This window comes from Bufo bufo, chromosome 9 (genome assembly GCF_905171765.1).
Source record: "Bufo bufo chromosome 9, aBufBuf1.1, whole genome shotgun sequence".
Taxonomy (NCBI): domain Eukaryota; kingdom Metazoa; phylum Chordata; class Amphibia; order Anura; family Bufonidae; genus Bufo; species Bufo bufo.
Genome location: NC_053397.1, coordinates 53,511,931 through 53,537,058, shown reverse-complemented (window position 1 = coordinate 53,537,058; position 25,128 = coordinate 53,511,931). Strand labels below are relative to the sequence as shown.

Genomic DNA, 25,128 nt, shown 5'->3' with positions numbered 1-25,128 from the left:
CATTGTGAATGGATTAATGGAATTTATTTACCAAAATAAATTACACATATAGAAACATAGAATGTGTGGGCAGATAAGAACCATTTGGCCCATCTAGTCTGCCCAATATACTGAATACTATAAATAGCCCTTGGCCCTATCTTTATCCTGCAATCCATGTACCAGTTTAGTAGCTCTTCTCTTAACTCTCTCCAAAGTATCAATATCCTTCTGGAGATATGGCCTCCAGTACTGAGCCCAATACTCCAGATGAGGTCTCACTAGTGCTCTGTAGAGCGGCATGAGCACCTCCCTCTTTCTACTGGTAATGCCTCTCCCTATACACCCAAGCATTCTGCTAGCATTTCCTGCTGCTCTATGACATTGTCTGCCTACCTTCAAGTCTTCTGAAATAATGACCCCTAAATCCCTTTCCTCAGATACTGAGGTTAGGACTCTATCACTGGTTTTATATTCTGCTCTTGGGTTTTTACGCCCCAGGTGCATTATCTTGCACTTATCAACATTAAATTTTAATTGCCAGATTTTTGACCATTCCTCTAGTTTTCCCAAATCCTTTTCCATTTGGTGTATCCGTCCAGGAACATCAACCCTGTTACAAATCTTTGTGTCATCAGCAAAAAGACACCTTACCATCGAGGCCTTCTGCAATTTCTCTGATAAAGATATTAAACAATATGGGTCCCAGAACAGATCCCTGAGTTACCCCACTGGTAACAAGACCTTGGTCTGAATATACTCCATTGACTACAACCCTCTGTTGTCTGTCCCTCAGCCACTGCCTAATCTACTTAACAATATGGGAGTCCACGCACAGCCTTATTCTACATAATTAAAAAACGAATTTTTAATTTCATGATGGAATAACCTTTGGATGGTAATAAAATTTTCCTCAAAAAGTATTTTATATAAAAAAAAATGATTTTGGATTTTTTTTTTTTTTTTTTTTAAATCATTGATTTTTATCCACCCTGCAATATTTGAAATAATGTATTTTTCAATGGTGTTGCGAACATGCTACATCGGATTGCAAAAAAAAAAAAAAAAAACTTGGATGGATCATTTATTTTATTTTTATAGTGTCGAGCTGCAGTATGTAGCACTGCAGCACCACGGAAATACATTAAATAAAATGGCGCCGTGTAGCCATCCCCTAAACCACATTTAGTTAGTAGGGAAAACTGCACCTGCTAGATCATCATAAGGCCAGGTTCACACAATGCAGTTCTGAAATGCTGTGTGGCCTCAGGGAATGTTCTTTTTAGTGGACTCCTACATACGAGTCCCTCACCAAAGCTCAATTCCACCTCAATATTTGCTTCTAATTAACACCATTTTGATAGTCAGGAGCAAGGTTACCTTGATCTGCTTTTCCTTCTTCTTGTAGACCTCCTCCCACTCATTGACGATTCTCCCCCAGAGCAGCCAGGCATCTTCTTCCTGATGGTGGCTGAGGTTACTGGATGCTGAGGAGCTGGACACCAGCGAGGAGCCACTATTTCTTCTTGAGCCATTAACGGATCGCAGAGACTTACTGTCTATCTCCAGCAGCCTGGAAAATGGATAGATCAATATATACCATACACCAAGAATATCAGAGTCTTCTGACGCGTCCCTGCACACGCATGGCCACTTCTCTTCAGATAAAGGATAGGATTGCTAGGCCATAAATGTCATAGTGCAGACCGCATCTGTGTCCTATAACTTATAGGACATGTCCTATTCTTGGCCGCATTTCAGACAAGAACAGTCATTTGTGGCAATTAGGGCTCATGCACACGACCGTTGTTCTGGTCCGCATTTGAGCTGCATTTTTTGCGGCTCGGGTGCAGACCCATTCACTTCAACGGGGCCGCAAAAGATGCGGACAGCACTCCGTGTGCTGTTCACGTCCGTTGCTCCTTTCCGTGGCCCCGCAAAAAAAATAAGTAAATCATGTCCTATTCTTGTCAGTTTTGCGGACAATAGGAATTTCTACAAAGGGCTGTTTGTTCCGTTCCGCAAAATTGCAGAAGGCACATGGGCGGCTTGCGTGTTTTGTGGATCCACAATTTGCGGACTGCAAGGAACGGTCGTGTGCATGAGGCCTTTCAGTGAGAAAAATGTTGTGCATACAGAAGAGGTATTTTGCGGAGTGCAACAGAGAAACGGTCACACTTGCGTTAAAGTTTTCCGGTATTGAGTTCCAGCCTAGGGGCTCAATACAGGAAAAAAAAACTGATCAGTTTTATCCTAATGCATTCTGAATGGAGAGCAATCCGTTCAGTATGCATCAGGATGTCTTCAGTTCAGTCCCTCTTACGGTATTTAGCCGGAGAAAATACCGCAGTATGCCGCTGTATTTTCTCTGGCCAAAATTCTGGAACACTTGCATTATTTTCCATTGAAATGTATTAAAGCCGGATCCGGTACCAAGTGTTCGGGAAAACCGGATTTGGTTTCCCGGTCTGCACCTGCACAGACCTTTACATCTGAAAAAAATAAATACCGGATCAGTTTTTCCGGATGACACTGGAGAGACTGAGCCGGTATTTCAATGCATTTGTCAGACGTATCCGCATCCGGATACAAATGCTATCCGTTTGAATGCGGATAACAGGATCGGCAGGCACTTCCAGCGACAGAAGAATCCGGCAGGCAGTTTCAACGCAAGTGTGAAAGTACCCTTACACGTCAGTGATTCACAGACCTGCGCTATATGGGTTCTTCACGGACAGCACACCTACCCATTCATTTTGATGTGTGAATTCACTCATCCGTGTTTTAGCACGAAAGCATGCTCTATTTGGTCCTTGTTCACGCATCCGTCCTGCCCATTATAGTCTATGGATCCGTGACAAACACGGACGATTAGGAGAAGATGCTATGAAAATACATTTTCAGCTGAGCAATGTCCATGAAACATGGATGACACACAGAGCAAAAAACGGGCACATGAACCAAACATGCATCCTTCACGGACATCTTTGCGGATGCATCAGTGAAAACTTTGCACGGATTTCATCATGGACATGGATGTGTGAATGAGGCTTTACATAGAAGTATGAAGTAGTGAAAAGTTAATAGGCACTCAGGTCAGTCCTAGTCGAGCAAGTTGACTGCGGGAAACATGTTCCATGTGGGAGCGCGATTTCCGGGCCTGAACTCTGCTCCTGTGAGACGGACTCAATACAAAGTCTATGGGCCGGTCTTGTACCTCGCCTGCAGCGGGGAGAGCGTAACGAGAGCACTTCTCTCTCCTCGTTCTAGCAATCAGTGGGAGTCTCAGAACTCAGACTGCCACAGTTCAAAACCTTTGTTATGTCTCCATCAAAAGTCTTATGAAGCCTGTGCTCAATTGTTTCTGGGATTATTTTATAATAGTGGCACGGGGGAAACTCAACACCAACAAAATGTAACAGTCCACACATTCTAGAGGATGTGCGTTTCAGTAAATACTTGTATTCCCCTTAAAATAACAACTCTGTAACATCTATTATTTTAATTCTGCATTGCGTCATTCCTCTGGTATTCCTCCTAGAAAAGTATTAATTAGGGTACGTTCACACTAGCGTTGTTTGAATCCGGCAAACCTTATGCAAACAGAAATATGGTTTTATCAGTTAGACCAGGCATGCTCAACCGGCGGCCCTCCAGCTGTTGCGAAACTACAACTCCCAGCATGCCTGAACAGCCTACAGCAGGGCATGGTGGGAGTTGGAGTTTTACAACAGCTGGAGGGCCGCAGGTTGAGCATCCCTGCGTTAGACAGATCCGGTGATCTACCGGATCCGTCTCATCCAGAAAAACTGATCCGGTATTACATTTTTTTCCCCCCAAAGATCTAAAGCAAAAATAGCTCCTCCTATGGCCCGGCGCATGCGCAGAACGGAAAAACTGATCCGGCAACGTGGCAATTTCCGGAACACTTGGTACCGGATGCAGCATTAATACATCTCTATGGAAATTAATGCCGGATCCAGCAAGTGCGTAGTGTTCCGGGATTTTGTCCAGAAAAAAATACTTCAGCTTTGTTCGGTCAAATACCGTACAAAGGACAGAACGGAAGACATCCTGATGCATACTGAACAGATTGCTTTCCATTCAGAATGCATTAGGACAAAACTGATTTTTTGGGGGTTTTGAGACCCTTTACCGGATTTCAATACCGGAAAAGAATAATGCTAGTGTGAAAGTACCCTTAGGCCTCTTTCACACGAATGCATTGGTTCCGATCCATGCATTGGGGACTGCAATTAACGGTCCCCAATGCACAAGCAACATGCGTGCGGTGGCCGGGACAGATCCAGACCCATTCAACTTGAATGGGTCCCTGATCTGTCCGTTCCGCAAAAATATATAGAACAAGTTCTATTTTTTGCGGAACGGAAGCATGGATCAGAATCCCACGGAAGCACTCCGTAGAGCTTCCGTTCCGCATATCCAGATTTGCGGACCCATTCAAGTGAATGGGTCCACATCCATGATGCGGAATGTACACGGCCAGTGCCCTATGTATTGCGGAACCACCGTATGCGGCCCGCAATATGGCCACGGGAGCACTACAGCCGTGTGAAAGAGGCCTTAATTGACAACTCCCTTGTCAAAGGGTTTGTCTCCCTATACAGTTAGAATCTGTCAACACTGATTGGACAGTGTGAGAGGAGGACACTGGGTAACACCCAGGAATAACAGAGGAACTGCAATGCAGTTATAAGAAAAGACCACTATGGGGAATGCAATAATTTACGGGGAAAAAATAAAAGACATGCCAGGCTAGCCGACAGGTCATCTTTAATTTAAAAAAAGGGAAGAAAAAATAAAAATAAAAAAAACTATGCCTGGAACAAAATCTATATTAAAACTAAGTAACAGAATTACAAAAAAAATTAAATAAATCAAAAACTAATTATTTAAATTGAGTTGACTGTCTCCATTTTCCAGCTCTGAGATAATTTCCTTAACATAATTTAGTCCCTTTGACACGCCAGTAATTCCACAGCTGGGATTTCACTTTTCAGAGGAATTTGATAGTGACGCTCAGATACCACATAATCCCAGCTTAAAATTCTTACTGGCAAAAACGTAGTTACATCTGAGAACTAAAGTCAGGATTATGGGTACATCCACACAAGACATACGGTACATGCGGAGGATTCTCACCGCGGAACAGGGGGCGGATAATCCGCAGCATTTTACAGAAAAGATCTGCATGGTGCTTTATATAGGGGAGACATTATATGTCCAGCAGAATACAGAGATTTACAGATGAACACAGGGTGGAGAGGGGCCCGAGAGCTGCCAGAAGGGTGCGAGTGGTGAGGTCAGGAAACCAGCTACAGGAAGAGACAGGTCCTGGTTACAAGTTAGAGCAAGTATTGGGGCGCTGGTCAGACTGGAGGTCACATGACCCGGCTCCCATAACGAAAAGGTTCAAAATGTATGGATGCAACAAATTGCCCTGCTAGACTACTGGGGATGAAGTTGTAATATCTTTAAAAAAATAAAAAAAAACTGGAGTGCTTTTTTTATTGAGGAAACTCATGGGGATAATGAAGGGCACTTGCTCCATGCAATTTAACACTATTATAGCATCAGTGTAGATACGCGTGATGCGTTTCGGCTCAGGCACAAGCCTTTTTCAAATGTAGGTCTAAACCGAAAGCTTAGCATGTGTCTAAACATTGCAGTTGGAAAAAGGCTCAGGCTTGAGCCAAAACTAGTCATTGATGAGGCTATTCTGCTTTGAATAAAAGTCTCTTCATACCGTCAAGAAAGTGAGTGCCGGTATATAGGTGTATATATATAGTTCACCACGTACAAACCGCAGTGGCGACCCATCTTCGTCACCATGTATCTAAACTGATGAGGTAATAAAGCGTTAAATTGCATGGAGTGGAATTGGGAAACCGTCCATAGACATGAGCACAGCATAAAGTGGAACGTAGTGCCGACTGGAACACATACTGGGTTAGGAATGGGGATAGGTCATCTACGTCAACTGAGCGCTCAGTGTCCTGGACCGTCGTAGTTTCAGGGTCAGAGTAGTCATCGAGTAAACCACTTTGCTTTCACAGTCAGAGTATTAGTCATACAAGCAGGTTGCCTCATCCAGATTAAATTTAATTGCCGTGGTAACACTCATGTCAAAATGTAGGCTGTGCTATCTTATGCCTTCTTACACAGCCCGATTCTACAGGCGATTGTCGGGAGGGAAGCGTTCCTTCCTGGCAATCGCCTGCTCGCTAGCAGAGGAGACTGCAGCTACTACACACAGCGATCTCCTCCACAGCTTGGGGAGGGGTGATAGTTATGCCAATCACTTGTCCGCTTGCCGGCAGCGGATCGTGATTACACAGCATGATCTGCCGCTGGCAAATCGTGATCTTTCAGCATGCCCGATCCTCAGCGGCAGTATTAGACTGACAGAAGATCTCTAACAAGCCTTACTACAAACACTCGTTAATCATCTGGCAGAATATCTGCCAGTGTAACACAGGCTTTATACTTCAGAATCAGATAGGAGGAGGATAATACTGTACATAAGGCTTCCTGTTAGAAAGTAGACAGTAAAAGGGAATGAATCCCCTATTATCATTGAAATCATTTGTGATACATATACCTTTTTTTCTAATCTGTTTTTATTATGACTGTTGATTTTTTCAATATATATATATTTATGGGGGCAGCCATATTGCCAGAGATGCTGCTAATTAGGTTGTGCAGGACCTAAAGGGGTTGTCTCTTTTCAGCAAATTGCATTTATCATGTAGAGAAAGTTAATACAAGGCACTTACTAATGTATTGCGATTGTCCATATTGCCTCCTTTGGTGGCTGGATGCATTTTTCCATCACATTATACATTGTTCATATCCAGGGGTTACGGCCACCGCAGCAGCGCAGATACGAGGCGTCTGGGAAGGAAGATGCTGTAGATGTGTGCTTATGCGCACCCCACAGTCTTGGCCACCAGAGAGGCGTGTGTCTTTTCCTATAGTGTGCAAGCACGACCACTGCTGCTAGATGACAGGGTGGTCATAACCCCTGGATATGAGCAGTGAATAATATGATGGAAAAATGAATCCAGCCAGCAAAGGCGGCAATATGGACAATCACAATACATTAGTAAGTGCCTTGTAAGATAGATGACTTATCCTTATGAAATGTTCATCAATATCTGAATGGTAGGGGGTCCAACTCAGCTCACCCCACCAATCAGCAGTTGGAGGGAATGGGTCAGCAAAAGGGATGAGCGAACCCGAACTGTATAGTTCGGGTTCGTACCGAATTTTGGGGTGTCCGTGACACGGACCCAAACATTTTCGTAAAAGTCTGGGTTCAGGTTCGGTGCTCGGCGCTTTCTTGGCACTTTTTGAAAGGCTGCAAAGCAGCCAATCAACAAGCGTCATACTACTTGCCCCAAGAGGCCATCACAGCCATGCCTACTATTGGCATGGCTGTGATTGGCCAGTGCAGCATGTGACCCAGCCTCTATATAAGCTTGGGTCACGTAGCGCTGCACGTCACTCTGCTGATTGAAGCATAGGGAGAGGTTGCAGCTGCGACGTTAGGGCGAGATTAGGCAGATTAACTCCTCCAAAAGACTTCATTCAGTGATCGATCTGCAGCTGTGGATCATTGAAGTGCTGATATTCAATTGCTCACTTTTTTTAGGCTGCCCAGAGCGTTTTTATATCACTTTTTTCTGGGGTGATCGGCGGCCATTTCGTGGCTTGTGGTGCGCCAGCACAAGCTACCACCAAGTGCATTTAACAATCAATAGTGTGGTTATTTTTTGCTATATCCTACATCAGGTGCAGGCTGAGCCTGTGTCACCGAAGTGTATTTAACCATCAATAGTGTGGTTATTTTTTGGCCATATACTACATCAGGGGCAAGTTGAGCCTGTCACCCAGCGCCTAAAAAATAGACCTGACATTTCTATTCAACCAAATCTGTACTGTTTTAGCTGGTCAAGTTATTTTTAGTGACCGTAAAAGCACAGTTTTTGTTCTGAGTTGAAAAACAATTCTCAAAATTAGTAGTTTCTGCTGTATCAGACCTACTTTAAATCTATCCCTAAAAGGGTATATTAGATTCAAGGTGCTGATAGTGTCATTCTGAAAAACTTAACACACACGCTACCGTGCAGATACAAGTCTAATTCTGTGATTAAACGTATACCTGTCACACAGCGCATAAAAAATAGGCCTCACATTTAGATTCAGCTAAATCTGTCATTACTGGTGTGCCTGTATTAGTATAATACGGTACCTAAATAGATAGCCAGATAGTGTTAGGTGTCTGTAAAAAAAGGCCTGAATTTTAATTCAATACATTGGCCCGAATAATATTTTTCTTATTGTGGTGAACGGTAACAATGAGGAAAACATCTAGTAAGGGACGCGGACGTGGACATGGTCGTGGTGGTGGTGGTGGTGTTAGTGGACCCTCTGGTGCTGGGAGAGGACGTGGCCGTTCTGCCACAGCCACACGTCCTAGTGTACCAACTACCTCAGGTCCCAGTAGCCGCCAGAATTTACAGCGATATTTGGTGGGGCCCAATGCCGTTCTAAGGATGGTAAGGCCTGAGCAGGTACAGGCATTAGTCAATTGGGTGGCCGACAGTAGATCCAGCACGTTCACATTATCTCCCACCCAGTCTTCTGCAGAAAGCGCACAGATGGCGCATGAAAACCAAGCCCATCAGTCTATCACATCACCCCCATGCATATTAGGGAAACTGAGCAACAAGTTATGCAGCAGTCTCTTATGCTGTTTGAAGACTCTGCTGCCAGGGTTTCCCAAGGGCATCCACCTAGCCCTTCCCCAGGGGTGGAAGAGATAGAATGCACTAACGCACAACCACTTATGTTTCCTGATGATGAGGACATGGGAATACCACCTCAGCACGTCTCTGATGATGACGAAACACAGGTGCAAACTGCTGCGTCTTTCTGCAGTGTGCAGACTGAACAGGAGGTCAGGGATCAAGACTGGGTGGAAGACAATGCAGGGGACGATGAGGTCCTAGACCCCACATGGAATGAAGGTCGTGCCACTGACTTTCACAGTTCAGAGGAAGAGGCAGTGGTGAGACCGAGCCAACAGCGTAGCAAAAGAGGGAGCAGTGGGCAAAATCAGAACACCCGCGCCAAGAGACTCCGCCTGCTACTGACCGCCGCCATCTGGGACCGAGCACCCCAAAGGCAGCTTCAAGGAGTTCCCTGGCATGGCACTTCTTTAACAATGTGCTGACGACAAGACCCGAGTGGTTTGCACGCTGTGCCATCAGAGCCTGAAGCGAGGCATTAACGTTCTCAACCTTAGCACAACCTGCATGCAAAGCATGAACTGCAGTGGAGTAAACACCTTAATAACAAGGAAGTCACTCAGGCTCCCCCTGCTACCTCTTCTGCTGCTACCGCCTCGGCCTCTTCTGCTGCTGCCGCCGCCGCCTCGGCCTCTTCCTCCGCCTCTGGAGGGACGTTGGCACTTGCCGCCCAGCAAACATGGGATGTACCACCAACACCACCACCTGCGTCACCAAGCATCTCAACCATGTCACACGGCAGCGTTCAGCTCTCCATCTCACAAACATTTGAGAGAAAGCGTAAATTCCCACCTAGCCACCCTCGATCCCTGGCCCTGAATGCCAGCATTTCTAAACTACTGGCCTATGAAATGCTGTCATTTAGGCTGGTGGACACACCATTTATATGGATACACCTTAATAAAATGGGAATGGTTGGTGATATTAACTTCCTGTTTGTGGCACATTAGTATATGTGAGGGGGGAAACTTTTCAAGATGGGTGGTGACTAGAGATGAGCGAACTTCTGTTTTAAGTTCGGCGTCTAAAGTTCGGCTTCCGGTTAGCGGAGAATCCCGATATGGATTCCGAATTCCGTTGTGGTCCGTGGTAGCGGAATCAATAATGGTCATTATTGATTCCGCTACCACGGACCACAACGGAATTCGGAATCCATATCGGGATCCTCCGCTAACCGGAAGCCGAACTTTAGACGCCGAACTTAAAACAGAAGTTCGCTCATCTCTAGTGGTGACCATGGCGGCCATTATGAAGTCGGACATTTTGAATCAACTTTTGTTTTTTCAATAGGAAGAGGGTCATGTGACACAATCACACTTATTGGGAATTTCACAAGAAAAACAATGGTGTGCTTGGTTTTACGTATCTTTATTCTTTCATGAGTTATTTACAAGTTTCGGCAACTTATAAAATGTGTTCAATGTGCTGCCCATTGTGTTGGATTGTCAATGCAACCCTCTTCTCCCACTCTTCACACACTGATAGCAACACCGCAGAGAAATGCTAGCACAGGCTTCCAGTATCCGTAGTTTCTGGTGCTGCACATCTCGTATCATCTGAAGGCAATTGTCCTATGCTGTGAAGATACGAGATGTGCAGCACCTGAAAACTACGGATACTGGAAGCCTGTGCTAGCATTTCTCCTGCGGTGTTGCTATCAGTGTGTGAAGAGTGGGAAGAAGAGGGTTGCATTGACAATCCAACACAATGGGCAGCACATTGAACACATTTTATAAGTGGTCAGAAACTTGTAAATAACTCATGAAAGAATAAAGTTACGTTAAACCAAGCACACCATTGTTTTTCTTGTGAAATTCCCAATAAGTTTGATGTATCACATTGACCCTCTTCCTATTGAAAAAACAAAAAGTTTGGATTCAAAATGTCCGACTTCATAATGGCCGGCCATGGTCACCACCCATCTTGAAAAGTTTCCCCCCTCACATATACTAATGTGCCACAAACAGGAAGTTAATATCACCAACCATTCACATTTTATTAAGGTGTTCCATATAAATGGCCCACCCTGTAACATGTGCTCGAGTCCAATACTCGTGAGCTCCGGCTGCAGGTCCTCTACTGTGGAGGACATACAGCTCTCTCTCTGCTGTGTATAGGAAAAAGGCTACCAAGTACACAGCAGTGGGGCTGGTGGAGGCCAGGAGATCGAAAAATACAAGGACTTCCAGCTTATGATGAACCTCCAGCAACTGGCTGGTGCTGGAGCTGTTCAATAAGGTATTTAAGAAAAGAACTGGGTCAAAACAGGAAAGTGACTGTTACAATCAGGTCTATATGTCACCAATTTATGCTGCCCTCAGATAGAGGAATATTAAACTGGTGACAGATTCCCTTTAAAATACCATGAGCTGAACATTCCCCTTTCCACTAAGACCGCCAACTTTAGAACGAGTTGGAAAAAAAGGTGTAGGGCCCTTGTGGCACCAAACCACCAAAATTGTGCCACGCTTTAGACAGAATCAAAACAGACACTTAGTAAATCTGGGATTGTGTCCATTGTAAGTTTCTGGACAACTACATATAATATTAAAGGGGGTTCTCAGAGTTCCAATTATTTTGGAGGCAAACTGCAGAGAGGCAATTAAAATAATGAAGCCTTCCACGGACCCATCCATCTCTCTGTCCTCTGTCAGGTCTGCACCAGTGATGTACCGGCAGAGAGGGCTCCAGAAGGGGATCTTAAGTTTTTTATTTTTTATTATTTTAATGCCTCCTTACATAAGGAATAAGTCTGAATAGGATCACAGATAGGAAAAACACTTAGATAAACGCATAAAATATTCTATTCCTATACAAAGTATTAGTGCATTGAAAGAACAAAAACTGAATCCAAGATGATTGGCGGAGCCGAGAGGTCGGGTTTGTGGCCACATTACAGGAGGCTGGAGAGACGTTCGTGTCTGTAACCGCAGTGTCCTTGAACATTGATGTTTGCAGAACTGTACCAGGCTTTGTTGCAGAGACATTTTTCTACATATTATATAAATATAGATTTTTTAAATCACGCTCCCTTAAAGGCCTGTGTGGGGGATCTGGATACACATTATTCACTTAGAACTAATACCAGTAACACGTTGTCTGCTCAGAACTGCACTCCAAGAGGGCTGCCGCTCGCTGGTACACATCTTTGGAGGATGCAAGTTTCTCCTCAAACCCGAGACAAGTTTTGTGTTACCGGCGACCATGTTCTGCATCAGGCCTCCATAAGGCCCCTTTCATACGAAAGAGTTTCAGCCGAATAGAGTGAACCCATAGCACCCAAACTGAATCCTGACCATTCATTTCAATGGATTTTTTTTTCTTATGCATCAGTTTTGCGTTGCAGAGAATCGCAGCATGTTCTATATTATGCGTTTTTCACGCAGCCCCTGGGCCCATAGAAGTGAATGGGCTTCAGTGGAAAACCCATTGCATCCAGACTGCATCCGGATGCGAAGTGTCTTTCACTGAAGTGTCTTTCACTGAAGCTTCACTTCTATGGGGCCAGGGCTGCGTGAAAAACGCAGGATATAGAACATGCTGCGATTCTCACGCAATGCAAAACTGATGCATGAAAAAAAAAAAAAAAAGTTTCTAGAAGATGTTTGTAAACCTTCAGTTTTTCAGAAGTGTGAAATTTTTAATTTTTTTTAAAATTATCAAAATTAATTGGCACCCACAGCGGAAAAAAACTGAAACACCGAACGCAAAATGCAGATAAAACTGACAACTTGCTTGTGAAATGTGCGAGTTTCACTGAACGCATCCTGAGCTAATCCGTCACGCTCATGTGCAAGAGGCCTAATGCGGCCACATGAGCATTTCTGTCATACACAGACCTCGCACAATTGTAGTGATACATGAGGTCTAGGCACCGCAGCCGTAATATGGACGCATTACAGAATCTGAAAGCCGCCTTGGGCTCCTTCACACTTACGTATGAAAATACAGATCAAATACAGATGAGCCCCTCTTTTCAGCTTTAGATGTGCAAATTCCAGGGCTTCCTCTTCTCCCATCCAACATGACCACACCGCTTCTCAGACTACCAGATCATACTGTGCATTTGGGAGTCCAAGACACTCGCTGCTGCCCTCAGACGGGCCGGTGCAGCCACATGAGCAGTGCTAATCAACCCAAGAGCAGGGCTACAGATGCAGTGTGATCCGGTAATCTTGGAATTGGAGCGGCTATCTTGGAAGACAGAAGAGGATCCCAGGGAACGACAGATCTGCAGATGAAGAGGAGGACATTAAGTAAGCGTCCTGAGATTTTTCTTGAACCAGAGGGTCAGTTTGACTGACAAAAAAAATACATTTTGGGGCTGAGAAAGTACCACCACAGATCTTTTGGGACATGCCGCACACTGTAAAAAAAAAAAAAAAAACAACAATACAGTGCAAATAAAAACACAAATTTGAATAAAATCACTTAAAGGGGTGTCCAGCTTATTGATATTGATAGCCTATTCTCAGGATTGGTCATCAATAACAGATCGGCAGGGGTCCGACTCCAGCACCACAGTCGATCAGCTGTTCACAGCACACCTGAGGCGCTTCGGCCTCTTCCAAGGCCACTGATGTCGAGGTACATTGGTCCCATTTTTTTAGGCACCTGAGTTGCAATACCAAAGCATAGCCAATATTAAATGGATGGCGCTGCAAGGAGGTTGCAGTGCTCACCAAAGCGGAGCGTCTCTTCAAACAGCTGAGCTGATCATTGAGAGTGTCAGACTCCTGCCAATCTATACTGATCACTATCCTGAAAATCCCAGATAACCCCTTTAAAATATGCATTGCCACTGAGCCTCTAGGAGCAACGGGGGCGTTGCCATTACACCTAGAGGCTCAGCTCTTTCTGTAATTGCCGTGTCCTCTGCATTTTGACAGGACCAGGTAGTGAAAATGTCATCACACCTGGCTCTGTTAAAGTGCAGAGGGTGCGGCAGTTGCAGAGAGAGCAGAGCCTCTAGGTGTAATGGCGACGCCCCCGTTGCTCCTAGAGGCTCATTGCATGTAATAAAACATCATTTTTCTCAGCAATGCGGGCACATACGAACATGGGACCAACACAGATGTCTTCAGCTGCAAGTGCACATGTAACAGGTCAGCCAGTGTCATAGGTACAAATCTGCTGACAGATGCCCTTTAAGACAGATCTGCTATACGCAAGCGTGAATGAGCACTTAGGCCCAGACTAGCTGGAAACATAATCTGTGTTGTTCACTAATGTGTAGCTGTAATACGACACAATAAATGCCCCTGATGGTAAAAAGATACAACAAATATTAAAATGCAAGATGCAAAAAACACAAAGTAAAAAGGATAAAAGACAGAAGTAGCACTGGATTACACTGTCATTTACGGGGTTTACCTGAGAAGGTTGAGTACGGACATACCCGGGCAGTTCCGTGCCGCTCACTGTTCAGCTGCTCTTTATGACCCTGGTTTTTTGTGCGCAATGATTTACCTTTCCAAACAGTGCGATGTGTGAGGATGGACTAAGCAATGGCTGAACTTTGGGAAGCCGTCGTATGTACACACAAAAGCAACCTTTGTCCTTCTGTATCAAACACGCTAATGACAGCGAGGACAACATTGCTTCACATTACTAACTGCAATAAAGCGAGAGTGTGAACACAGATCAAGAAGCATGCCACAGCATTAAAACCGCCTGCCTAAGGGTGCATTCACACAAACGTATGAATTTTGCGGACTGCTAAAAGTATGGTTGACGTCCGTGTTGCATCGATTTTATTTGCAGGCCCATTATAACGATGTCTACTCCTGTCCGCAAGATGGACAAGAATAGGACATGTACTATCTTTTTTGCGGGACTACAGAACAAATGGGTCAATGTGCGATCCGCAAAAAGTGTGGATCAAATGCAGACCAAAAATACGGTCATGTGAATGAGGCCCTATATTGTGTAGGTTCCTCCTTGAGCCAAAAAACAGCTCTAAGCCAAAGCATGGACTCCACTTTATTTCAAAATGCTGTCCATTCATTAATTTCTGGAAGGAATAATAGAGGAATGACACCATAGAGCCATAAGAACAGATGTTCCAGAATTGCTATTGCATGGGGAGTGCAAGTAGCTACTAAACATATCAGAAGAGGTGATAGGTCTTTATAGGGGCTACCCAGTGGAGAGAAAAAAAAATAAGTTAAAAAATAATAAATAATAATAATGATAATAATAATTAACTCTCCTCAAATTCCCCACAGGTCTCTATTCCATGGACCCGTCTAAATACTGGAAATGCCAACTCAGGCAATCGCACCTTGAGATAAGTCACCACTGTGGCCAGTGATCAGCTTAACCCCTTAAGGACTCAGCCCTATTTCACCTTAAGGACTTGGCCATTTTTTGCAAATCTGACCAGTGTCACTTTAACCGCCTCCGGACCACTTAACGCAGGATTGCTTTCTGGCGGCAGTCGATTTGTTCCTCTTCGAGCATCGGCTCGTCATCTCGCGAGACGCAAGATTTCCTGTGAACGCGCGCACACAGGATCGGGAGGTAAACGAGTGGATCTACAGCCTGCCAGCGGCGATCATTCGCTGGCAGGCTGTAGATGCGATTTTTTTAACCCCAAAAAGGTATATTAGACGCTGTTTTGTTAACAGCATCTAATATACCTGCTACCTGGTCCTCTGGTGGTCCCTTTTGCTTGAATCAACCACCAGAGGACACAGGCAGCTCTGTAAGTACCAAACACCACTACACTACACCCCCCCCCCTGTCACTTATTAACCCTCATTAACCCCTGATCACCCCATATTAGACTCCCTGATCCCCCCTGTAAGGCTCCATTCAGACGTCTGCAAAACACTGACACCGCGGATCCGCAAAACACGGACACGGCAATGTGCTTTCCGCATTTTGCAGATCCGCACATTGCCAGAACTATATAGAAAACGCAGTTTCTTGTCCGCAATTGCGGACAAGAATAGGACATGTTCTATAGGCTCTACAAAAAACGCAGTGTTCGCCCGATCAGGCCTGATCTTGTGCGCACACTTGCGTTCAGTCCGCCCAACCACAGTGACAGAATTTTATTTTTTTCTGATCACTGCAAAAACACCGTAAAATCGCTGCGGCGCTATAAAAAGATCACTTTTGAGGGGCATGGCGAGTTCATAGAAGATTTTATTTTTTTGTCACAAGTTAGCGAAAATTTTTTTATTTTTTCTTACAAAGTCTCATTCCACTAACTTGTGACAAAAAATAAAATCTCACATGAACTCACCATACCCCTCACGGAATCCAAATGCGTAAAATTTTTTAGACATTTATATTCCAGACTTCTTCTCACGCTTTAGGGCCCCTAAAATGCCAGGGCAGTATAAATACCCCACATGTGACCCCATTTTGGAAAGAAGACACCCCAAGGTATTCCGTGAGGGTATGGCGAGTTCATGTGAGATTTTATTTTTTTGTCACAAGTTAGTGGAATATGAGACTTTGTAAGAAAAAAAAATAAATTTTTTCCGCTAACTTGTGACAAAAAATAAAAACTTCCATGAACTCACTATGCCCATCAGCGAATACCTTAGGGCAGGTGTCGGCAACGCGCGGCTCTTTTGAACCTTTGCCGCGGCTCCGGCATGGGCATGAGCAGTGTGTGTGTGCGACATGAGCAGTGTGTGTGCGGCGGCTGGGCAGGCACTGAGATGAGCGCTTCCATTGTGGATGCGAAGCGCTCATCTCCATAGTGATCTGTTTGTATCGCAGTCCTCAGGACAGCGATACAAACAGAAGGCTGTGGGAGGAGCAGGGCAGGGAGGTGTGTCCCTTTCCTGTTCCTCTGATAGGCTGCAGGCACTATAGGCCGGCAGCCTATCAGAGACCGGCGTAGGCTGCGCAATGACGTGCCCTGCTTGCTCAGCCCGCGAAAATCGGCGTCGTTAGACGGCGCATGCGCAATAGTTACTGTGATCCCGTACAAAAAATGGGCATCGCAGTGCGCATGCGCCGGCCAAAGGAATGAGTGCGCAGGCACGGGATATCGGCAGAACAACAAGTTAGTACAAAGGCGGTCAGAGGGAAAGGATGGGCGGGCAGAGGGTAGGAAGGGGTGGGGGGACGCAATGACAAGGCTGAGCAAGCAGGGCACCTAAGAGTAACGCCGCCCCTGGGCACTTGCGAGCCCTCATTTGCATATCTTATAAAGATCGTTTTTGAGGGTTCTATAAGTCCAGGATTGATGCCAGAGGTAACGTTTTTATTAACTGTAAGCATGCTAGGGAGCTGTGGGATCACGGCTTGCACAAATCTAATTAAGATACTTGATAAAAAGAACTTAGAGGCGTTTTTTTTATGTCCGCCTGAAGGATAATATATTTTTATTTTTTTTATCCTCTCTTATATGAAGATTCTTTTTCATATAGAAGATATATGACGGTTAAAAAGTGAAATGCTGGTGACAGACTCCCTTTAAGTGAAAAAGTCCTTTTTTTCTTCAGATTGACAGCTGACTGCACGATCCTGTATATAGCATTAAGGTAAGAAACAATATATGCAGTGTTATGTTTGTTTTAAATGTCGCAATGGTTTTGCGGCTCCCAGTTTTCTTTTTCCTTCGGAAACGGGTCCAAGTGGCTCTTTATGTCTTAAAGGTTGCAGACCCCTGCCTTAGGGTGTCTACTTTCCGAAATGGGGTCATTTGTGGGGTGTTTCTACTGTCTGGGCATTGTAGAACCTCAGGAAACATGACAGGTGCTCAGAAAGTCAGAGCTGCTTCAAAAAGCGGAAATTCACATTTTAGTACCATAGTTTGTAAACGCTATAACTTTTGCGCAAACCAAAAATATACACTTATGCATTTTTCCTTTAATCAAAGACATGTAGAAACAATAAATTGAGAGAAAAATTTAAATAGAAATGTAGTTTTGTTTGAAAAATTTTACAACAGAAAGTGAAAAATTTCATTTTTTTGCAAAAATTTCGGTCAATTTCGATTAATAAAAAAAAAAAAAAGTAAAAATGTCAGCAGCAATGAAATACCACCAAATGAAAGCTCTATTAGTGAGAAGAAAAGGAGGTAAAATTCATTTGGTGGTAAGTTGTATGACCGAGCAAAAAACGGTGAAAGTAGTGTGGTCAGAAGTGTAAAAAGTGGTCTGGTCATTAAGGGGGTTTAAGCTAGGGGGGCTGAGGTGGTTAAGTGCTGATAACTTTAAAACGCTTTGACTTATCCAGGCCATTTTTTGTTACATAGTGTACTTCATGACACTGGTAAAATGAAGTAAAATAAAAATCATTTTTATTTATAAAAAAAAACCAAATTTACCCAAAATTTGTAAAAAAAATATGCAAATTTCCAAGTTTCAATTTCTTACTTCTATAATACATAGTAATACCTCCAAAAATAGTTATTACTTTACATTCCCCTATGTCTACTTCATGTTCGGATCATTTTGGGAATGATATTTTATTTTTTGGGGATGTTACAAGGCTTAGAAGTTTAGAAGCAAATCTTGATATTTTTCAGAAATTTTCAAAAACCCAATTTTTAGGGACCAGTTTAGGTCTGAAGTCACTTTGCGAGGCTTACATAATAGAAACCACCCAAAAATGACCCCATTCTATAAACTACACCCCTCAAGGTATTCAAGACTGATTTTACAAACGTCGTTAACCCTTTAGGTGTTCCACAAGAGTTAATGGCAAATGGTGTTAAAATTTCAGAATTTAGATTTTTGGGCAAATTTTCCATTTTAATCAATTTTTTCCAGTAACAAAGCAAGGGTTAACAGCCAAACAAAATGCTATATTTTATTGCCCCGATTCTGTAGTTTGCAGAAACACCCCATATGTGGCCGTAAACTACTGTATGGGCACACAGTAGGGCATAGAGGGAAAGGTGCGCCGTATGGTTTTTGGAAGGCAGATTTTGCTGGACTGTTTTTTTTTACACCATGTCCCATTTGAAGCCCCCCTGATGCACCCCTAGAGTAGAAACTCCAAAAAAGTGACCCCATTTTAGAAACTACAGGATAGGGTGGCAGTTTTGTTGGTACTAGTTTAGGGTACATATGATTTTTGGTTGCTCTATATTACACTTTTTGTGAGGCAAGATAACAAGAAATAGCTTTTTTGGCACAGTTATTTTTTTTGTTATTTACAACATTCATCTGACAGGTTAGATCATGTGGTATTTTCATAGAGCAGGTTGTCACGGACGCGGCGATACCTAATATGTATACAATTTATTTATTTAAGTTTTACACAATGATTTCATTTTTGAAACAAAAAAAAATAAAAAATCATGTTTTAGTGTCTCCATAGTCTGAGAGACATATTTTTTTCAGTTTTTGGGCGATTATCTTAGGTAGGGTCTCATTTCTTGTTAGATGAGATGGCGGTTTGATTGGCACTATTTTGGGGTGCATATGACTTTTTGATCACTTGCTATTACACTTTTTGTGACGTAAGATAACAAAAAATTGCTTTTTTTACACTTTTTTTTTTTGTTATTTACAAGATTCATCTGACAGGTTAGATCATGTGGTATTTTTATAGAGCCGGTCGATACGGACGCGGCGATACCCAATACGTATACTTTTTATTTATGTAAGTTTTACACAATGATTTCATTTTTGAAACTAAAAAAATAAAAAATCATGTTTTAGTATTTCCATAGTCTAAGCCATAGTTTTTTCAGTTTTTGGGGCGTTGGCGGAAGTCATGGTGGGGGTATGAATGCTGTGGAAGGAATTATCTTGGGTAGGGTATGATTTTTGCGGGATGAGATGACGGTTTGATTGGTACTATTTTTGCGTACATGCTACTTTTTTGATCACTTTTATTACCTTTTTTGGGAAGTAAGGTGGGCAAAATTTCAATTTTCTCATGTTTTTTTTTTTTTTATTTTAATGCAGTTCACCGTGCGGGGAAAGTAACATGACCGTTAAATAGATCAGGTCGTTACGGACGCGGCGATACCAATATGAGTAGTGTATTTATTTTTTTTTTGCATTTTTATTCAGTGATAAGTGTTTTTTTTATCTTTACTTTTTTTTTACATTTTTTTGACCCAGACCCACTTGGTTCTTGAAGATCCAGTGGGTCTGATGTCTGTATATTACAGTACACTATATAGTGTATTGTACTGTATTTTACTTACACTTTGTCTGAACAGATCTATGCCTTTAGCACAGATCTGTTCAGCACCATGGACAGCAGGATGCCCGAGTCCTGTTGCCATGGGAACCTTCCCAGTCTGCTCGGTTGTGGCCACAACTGAGCAGACGGGGAAGGATAAGGAGGGGGGCTCCCTCCCTCTGTCACCCCATCCTGTCTGGGGGCTACAAAGGCACAGCAGCCCCCTGACCCTGACTGTTAACCTTTTCCATACAACGGTCTGCACAGATGTCAGCCGTTTATACCAGAGTGTCAGCAATGTGCTGACACTCGGGTATAACCACTGTACACCAATGATTATTCAAGTGGAGGCGGGCGATCGTGATCCCACCTGCCGCACCGCCCGCAAACCCCCCCCCCCCCTTGCACCACCCGCCGCCGATAGGGGGGACGGGGGTCACATGACCCCCCTGGCGTTGTGACAGGATGCCGGCTGAATGATTTCAACCGGCATCCTGTTCGGATTAACCCCCGCGGCACCGCAATTGCGATTTAAACTTAGGACGTACTGGTACGCCCCGAGTCCTTAAGGATTCGGGAAATAGGGCGTACCGGTACGCCCTAAGTCCTTAAGGGGTTAAAGGGCATTTTTGGTAATTTCCTATTTGTAGGAAGGGAAATGGGAAGTAGAGACTCAGTCACACAGCGACCTTTTTTTTTTAACCCACTTTGAGCCTTCTGATTTTTTTTCTTGCTGGACAACCCCTTTAAGTCCTGCAAGCTTTGAGGTGGACCTCTATGGATCCGATTCCTTAGGCTACTTTCACACTAGCGGCACGGACCTCCGGCAGGCTGTTCCGTCGGGTGAACAGCCTGGCGGATCCGTCCTGCTGCTAGTGACCGTGTGCCCCCTGACTGCCGCTCCGTCCCCATTCGTTATAATAGGGATGGGGGCAGAGTTCCGGCGGAGGCATGGCAAGAGGCTGGCGGAATAAAACTACGACAGCCTCTCGCCGTGTGCTGCCGTGCCTCCGCACCACCCCATTATAGTCAATGGCGACGGAGCAGCAGTCCGGGGGCACACAGTCACTAGCGGCAGGACAGATCTGACAGGCTGTTCACCCGATGTAAGTAGCCTTACACTGCTGCTGAACACATTAGAAAGAGGCCACTGTCATTAGGGAATACCCTTGCCATGAAGGGGTGTACTCTGTCTAGTTCGGTGGTACGTGTCAAGCTAACATGCACAGGAAGGCCATGGCCCAATATATCCTAGTAGCATGGCCTAGAGCAGGGATCAGCTGGAGTGCCAGAGGTTGCTGATCCCTCGCCTAGAGCATCCCACCGCCTCCGCCAGATTCTCTTGCTTCCATGGTGAATCCTGGTGCCATCTCTTTCCTGGGTAAGCGACCCGACAAACATGATTCATCAGACCAGGCCTCCTGTCCTTGTTCCCTGGTTCAGTTACGATGCCACCACATCTGGTCCTACGATCATCAATGCCATTGTTACGAGATACTCCGTGTTATTCTGATAGGTTTATGTTTTTACAGGCAACTAGCAGAAACCATAGAACCCAAAACAACAATTATACAACAGATAAAGTCATCAGACCAAAGGCTCAAAGGGAAGGAATCAAAGACGTCTTTGATGCCACAACACTTGGCGCGACTTAAAAATACATGACTAAGCAGAAGACGGAACCTCCGCTGCTGAACTCATTCTGTCAACACATCAAATTAACACTAGTTCACAGAAGCCATTGCTGCTCGGTTTTGCATCTCTACGGTACTACCACCTTTGTGGTATAAGCCACAGTCACTACCTGCACCGGGCACTGCATAGCTTCGCTTGGTGAAAATACAAAAAAAACAATGCTGCTTATTTTGAGAAACAGTGCCACTCCTGTCCATTGACTGTGACAGGTACTGCAACTGCAAGGCCGTCTCAGTCGAGTGAACTGGAATGACCTGCAATACCGGAACCATATCCAGATATATGTTTTTCTAATCTCAAGCAACCCCTTTAGGAGTAAATGAGATAAGCAGATGTGTATCATGTAGGCAACAAAATATATTCCTGTATAATGTATATGTTGTTGAGTGGAGACAATACACATGGGTTACTGAACGGATAAGGTCAAAAGGGCTCAAACTTGACACCCACTGAATAAATAGCCTGATGACTGCTTGTAGCCTCAAGCAGTAGAGTCCAGAACTTCTGCAATTTAGGCAAGCTTTACTGATCCCGAAGAGATAAGGGTACACTCAACCACACTCCAAACAACCTGGCTATAGGGTTCCATGGACTGACATAGGGAGGAAATAAAGGGGTCTGTGCACTTCGGGAAACCTATTATTCTCCTGGGCCCCTGATAACGTGCCTGTTGAATAGGGTCCAGGAACCTGCAAAGATGATGTGAAGAAGACCTTTCGCAAAAAGGAGCTCCAACTTTTTAGTACCTTGACTGTCAACGCTCATAGCATCATCAGCAAGTTAGTCTTCATAACATCTGTGGTATTTATGATGCCATGGAAATTACAGTACCAATTACAGGCAATCTAATGCCTAATGGTACACATGCCTGCCACTTACAGTGCAATCAGTGGTCTTGCAGCACTTGAGGTCCTAGGTTCAAATCTAACCAAGGACAACATCTGCATGAAGTTTGCATGTTCTCATGTTCGCCCCGTGTTTGAGTGGGTTTGCTCCGGGTACTCCAAAGACAGAGGAATTTAGATTGTGAGCTCCATTGGGGACAGTGTGATGTAAAGTGCTGCGGAATATGTCAGCGCCACATGAGTATAAAACCATTCAGAACCAAGAACCAGCACAAGGAAAAAAAAATACCATTCCCAGAGCACTGATTCTTTTGGTGGCCTCGGATCGAGTAATTGTATGAGGTAGTGAAAGGATGACACACATGAAAGCAGTTTGCAATGACTGGTTTGACAAGTCTACCAATAACATTGCTCCAAAAAAAAAAAAAAAAAAAACACTTCTCCCCCTGCTGTCTTCATGTACTGCATGGCACGACACAAGCAGAAACCTTTATGTTAATAGGCAACAATAACGATATAGACCAGGCATCCTCAACCTGCAGCCCTCCAGCTGTTGCAAAACTACAACTCCCAGCATGCCCGAACAGCCTACAGGTATCAGCCTACAGCAGGGCATTGTGGGAGTTGTAGTTTTACAACAGCTGGAGGGACGCGGTTTGAGAATGCCTGATATAGACTATATGGACAAAAGTATTGGGACACACCTCATGATCATTAAAATCAGCGGTTTCATTAAAAAGAGGACCTTTCACAGATCCTGACATTGTGAACCAAGTATACAGACAAGTAGAGCGGCGCCCGGGGATCTCACTGCACTTACTATTATCCCGGGCGCCGCTCCCCCGCTATGCCCTCCGGTATCTTCGGTCACTAAGTTATGGTAGGCGGAGTCTGCCCTTGTTCTGCTGTAGCGCTGGCCAATCGCAGCGCAGAGCTCACAGCCTGGGAGAAAAGAACCTCCCAGGCTGTGAGCTCTGCGATTGGCCAGCGCTACAGCAGAACAAGGGCAGACTCCGCCTACCATAACTTAGTGACCGAAGATACCGGAGGGCATACCGGGAGAACGGAGCGGCGCCCAGGGATAATAGTAAGTGCAGTGAGATCCCCGGGCGCCGCTCTCCATGTCTGTATACTTAGTTCACAATGTCAGGATCAGTGAAAGGTCCTCTTTAAGTCCCATTGCCACAGGTGTATAAAGTCCAGTCACTAGCCATACAGACTGCCTCTGTAAAGGAACGGGTCATTCTAAATATCTCAGTGTGATTCTGTAATAAGATGCCACCGCTGCAAATCAGTTCACAAAGTTTCTTCTCTCCTAGATATTCCACCATCAACTGCGAGTCGTATTATCGCAAAGTGGGATCTTTCAGGAAGCACAGCACTTCACAGTGAGTGGAGACCACGTAAAGTTACAGAGTGAGGTCACGAACTGCTGAGGAGCATAGGGACATTTATTCAAGATTGGCGTTCCCACACGTCAGTCTTGATCCCCTGTGCGCCAGAGTGAGATCCATGGGCCAGAGACTCAAATCTACTCCAGTTAGGGGCTGGTGTAGACTTGAGCTATAACTTATTCCAGTTTCTGGCGCAAGTTATAGTAAATCTGGCAGGCCATGATAGCAGGAGGGGCGGAACCCAAGTCCCGTCCTTTTTCTTACCACACGTGGAGCAGCTCAATAAGTCCCAAATTACGGTACAAATATGGTGTGCGCCATAACCTGGGACCTGCACCTATCTTCTAAACTGAACCTATCAGACAATGGGGGCGTATGCTAGCAATATGCCCCCACTGTCCGAGATGGGAATACACCTTTAAAATCAGCACTAACTTTAAACCGGATGCATCATGGCATAAGTTTCCATGGCCAAGCAGCTGCATGCAAGCCTTACATCAGCAAGCACAATGCCAGGAGTCAGATGGAGTGGTGTAAAGCACACGACCCCAGGCTCTGGAGCAGTGGAAACATGCTCTGTGGAGCGATGAATCACGCTTCGCTGGTAGTCTGACGGATGAGTCTGGGTTTTCGGGAATGCCAGGAGAACGTCAACTGCAATGTGCCAACTGTAAAGTTAGGAGGTATAATGCTATGGGATGGTTTTTCAGGGGTTGACCTAGGCACCAGAGATGAGCGAACTTCTGTTTTAAGTTCGGCATCTAATGTTCGGCTTCCGGTTAGCGGAGGATCCCGATATGGATTCCGAATTCCGTTGGGGTCCGTGGTAGCGGAATCAATAATGGTCATTATTGATTCCGCTACCACGGACCACAACGGAATTTCGGAATCCATATCGGGATCCTCCGCTAACCGGAAGCCGAACATTAGATGCCGAACTTAAAACAGAAGTTCGCTCATCTCTACTAGGCACCTTAGTTCCAGTGAAGGGAAATCTTAATGCTTCCACATTTTAGATAACTGTATGCATCCAGTTTTGTGGGGGGACAGTTTGGGGAAAGCCCTTTTCCGTTCCAGCATGACTGTACCCAGTGCCCAAAGCAAAGTCCATAGAGGCATAGTTGGGCGAGTTTGGTGTGGAAGATCTTGACTGGCCCACACAGAGCCCTGACCTCAACCCCATCCAACACCTTTGGGATGAACCAGAATGGAGATTGTGATCCAGACCCTCTGCTCCAACATCCATGTCAGATCTGACAAATGCTCTTCTGG

The 25,128-nt window shown here is 44.6% G+C and overlaps 1 protein-coding gene across 5 annotated transcripts in view; it reads right to left on the bottom strand.

The window, feature by feature from the left end:
• Nucleotides 1-25,128, bottom strand: part of EVI5 (ecotropic viral integration site 5) — a 178,177-nt gene that overhangs the window by 104,952 nt on the left and 48,097 nt on the right. For 4 of the 5 annotated variants that reach the window (XM_040408655.1, XM_040408653.1, XM_040408656.1 and 1 more), the window contains one exon: nt 1,360-1,552. In XM_040408655.1, coding sequence (XP_040264589.1) covers nt 1,360-1,552 — 193 coding nt within the window. Of the gene's footprint in view, nt 1-1,359; nt 1,553-14,186; nt 14,297-25,128 lie in introns of those variants that run through there. The other variant, XM_040408657.1, reaches the window with a different exon arrangement.